We start from the raw sequence: 2,067 nt of genomic DNA, 5'->3' as shown, positions 1-2,067 counted from the left end.
CCCCCCCCCCACTGCAGACAACGTGACTGGGCGCCATGATGATGATGTACCCGCAGCTCTCAGACAGCACCGATAAGAGAGATGCTAAAACACGAGGAGATGAGCTGCTAGCTGTAACGAAAAAAACAAAACAAAAAAAACGCGTGCTTGAAAGTTAAACATATATCAACATTTTCTGTAAAACTTATAATCACACCTAAAAATATTACGATTAAGATCAGACATTTCTTTTTTCCCCCCCCAAACATAAGCAGTATTTTTAGCTCCCAACTTCCCATAATCCCCCGCGCAGTTAGGAAAGAAGCTGTCCACTGTGCAGTCTTTTCTGTGTAAAGTCTCTGTCAGTGAGATGCTCGGTAGCCTGACGGTGCAAAGCCRGACCGGAGGGGGAGGCAGGCTAACCGAAGGAAAGAGCAGCGGGGGGGAGTTTAGGCAGTGTCCCGTATTTGGAATAAGCCAGGGACCAGAGAATACAGTTTTAACTTTTGGCGTTAGACAAGATTAACCTTCGAATTAGGACTTTTATTTTTGACGGGCTGTCGGAACTCGTCAACAAACTATCGTTTTGAACTGTGGACAAACTAAAAAAAAAACAAACAAAAAAAAAAACAAGACATTTTGGACGAAGAATGGGATTCAAAATACGTTTCTGCAGCAAGTGAGTGAGCTGGGAGAACAAGGGCACATTTCCCACTTGGATAAAAAAAAAGAAAYTACTGTGTTGACGCGGAGTTTTGAGCATTAACGCCGCATGCTACAACTTATAGAGGAATAAGAGGGGATGAGATGCCGTTTGGAAGCGGAGAAAAGTAGCGTTAGCTCCCCGGGCTAACAGAGCTAGCCTAGCAGGCTGCTTCCTAATCCTGTGTCGCCCTTCATTCCTGGAGCAGAGGAGGGGCGCTGGGGCTTTGTAGCATTGCAGGTCTTGTGTTTTCGGGGTTGCTGGAAGAATGGAGACCTCCACACATCTGCCACAGCACAGGGAGGTCTGCTGAAGGGGAATCCGCTGGATTATTATATGTTTCTCACCCACAATAAAAGAAAAAGAGCAGCAAACTGCTAGCTAGGGTTGCGGTGTAAAAAAAAAAAAAAATCCACCGGCCTGGTTCTGTAAACAATTGTGACCAAGTCTCTTTTATTTCTTATGCACCCTGCCGCGGAACACTGTTAAAATGGGCAGGTTCTGCACGTTTTACCCTCCTCTTCGATTYTTATTTCGGAACAAGTCGGTTTTACAGCAGAATTAGCCCCCATCCTCAACAACAACAATAAAGTTGGACCGTTTTCGAGACATTCTCAAGGTGAGGGAACTTCTTCACMGGCCTTAGAGGAGTCTTATTTGAGTTGTTCTGATTTACCCTTCATCATCATTGCTTTAAAAGACAAGAAGACGGATTAATCATGTCTGGAGAGGTGCGTTTGAAGAAGCTGGAGAATCTGATCCTGGACGGTCCATCTCAGTCTAATGGGCACTGTTTAAGTGTGGAGACCCTGCTGGACATCCTAGTCTGCATCTATGATGAGTGCAACAACTCTCCGCTCAGAAGGGAGAAAAACATCCTGGAGTTTCTGGATTGGGGTGAGTTGGACCTTTAAGTTTGGCCTGTGCTTCCCTGCCTCTGACTCTTTGGTGAGATGATGATAATGTTGCAGTGGCCCTCCCTTCACCATCACATTCCTTTTATAGTAAGTAGTGGGGCTCTGCTCCCTTCTCAGCCTCTCTGCAAGGCCACCGTGTTCCTGTAGAACCCAGTTTTCTATGGTGTCTACAATGAMAAATCAGTCTTCAGTTTGTTGTCCAACCAAAGTAACTGTCCTTTTTGAAGTAGATCAAATAGCAGGAGGCTTTTCTGATTTGTTATGTATAACATGCAGAGTGCTGCGCAAAGTTGTAAACTAGGGCTGCCACGATTAATCGACGACTAATCGATTATTAAAATAATCGATGACTAATTTAATAATCGATTAATCGTTTTCTTTTTTTGTTGTTGTTGTTGTTCTTTACTTTGTTTTTCTCTCCAAACTGCTTTGATGCCTTCCACTTCCACATTTGCCTTTCCTCTGTCC

At 44.3% G+C, this 2,067-nt stretch overlaps 1 protein-coding gene across 4 annotated transcripts in view; it reads left to right on the top strand.

Annotated features, from left to right (window-relative positions):
- Positions 1-368: 368 nt before the first annotated feature.
- cdc42bpab (CDC42 binding protein kinase alpha (DMPK-like) b) overlaps positions 369-2,067 on the top strand; it is a gene marked incomplete at its 3' end in the record, with an annotated part of 53,755 nt that continues 52,056 nt past the window's right edge. For 3 of the 4 annotated variants that reach the window (XM_014031141.1, XM_014031142.1, XM_014031138.1), the window contains 1 exon segment: positions 369-1,579. In XM_014031141.1, the coding sequence (XP_013886595.1) occupies positions 1,402-1,579 (178 nt within the window). 4 annotated transcript variants of the gene reach the window in all.

The sequence above is a fragment of the Austrofundulus limnaeus genome, unplaced genomic scaffold (genome assembly GCF_001266775.1).
Source record: "Austrofundulus limnaeus strain Quisiro unplaced genomic scaffold, Austrofundulus_limnaeus-1.0 Scaffold1187, whole genome shotgun sequence".
In the NCBI taxonomy this organism is placed as follows: Eukaryota; Metazoa; Chordata; class Actinopteri; order Cyprinodontiformes; family Rivulidae; genus Austrofundulus; species Austrofundulus limnaeus.
The sequence above is the reverse complement of the archived record's forward strand: the minus strand, read 5'-3'. Positions and strand labels throughout refer to the sequence as shown.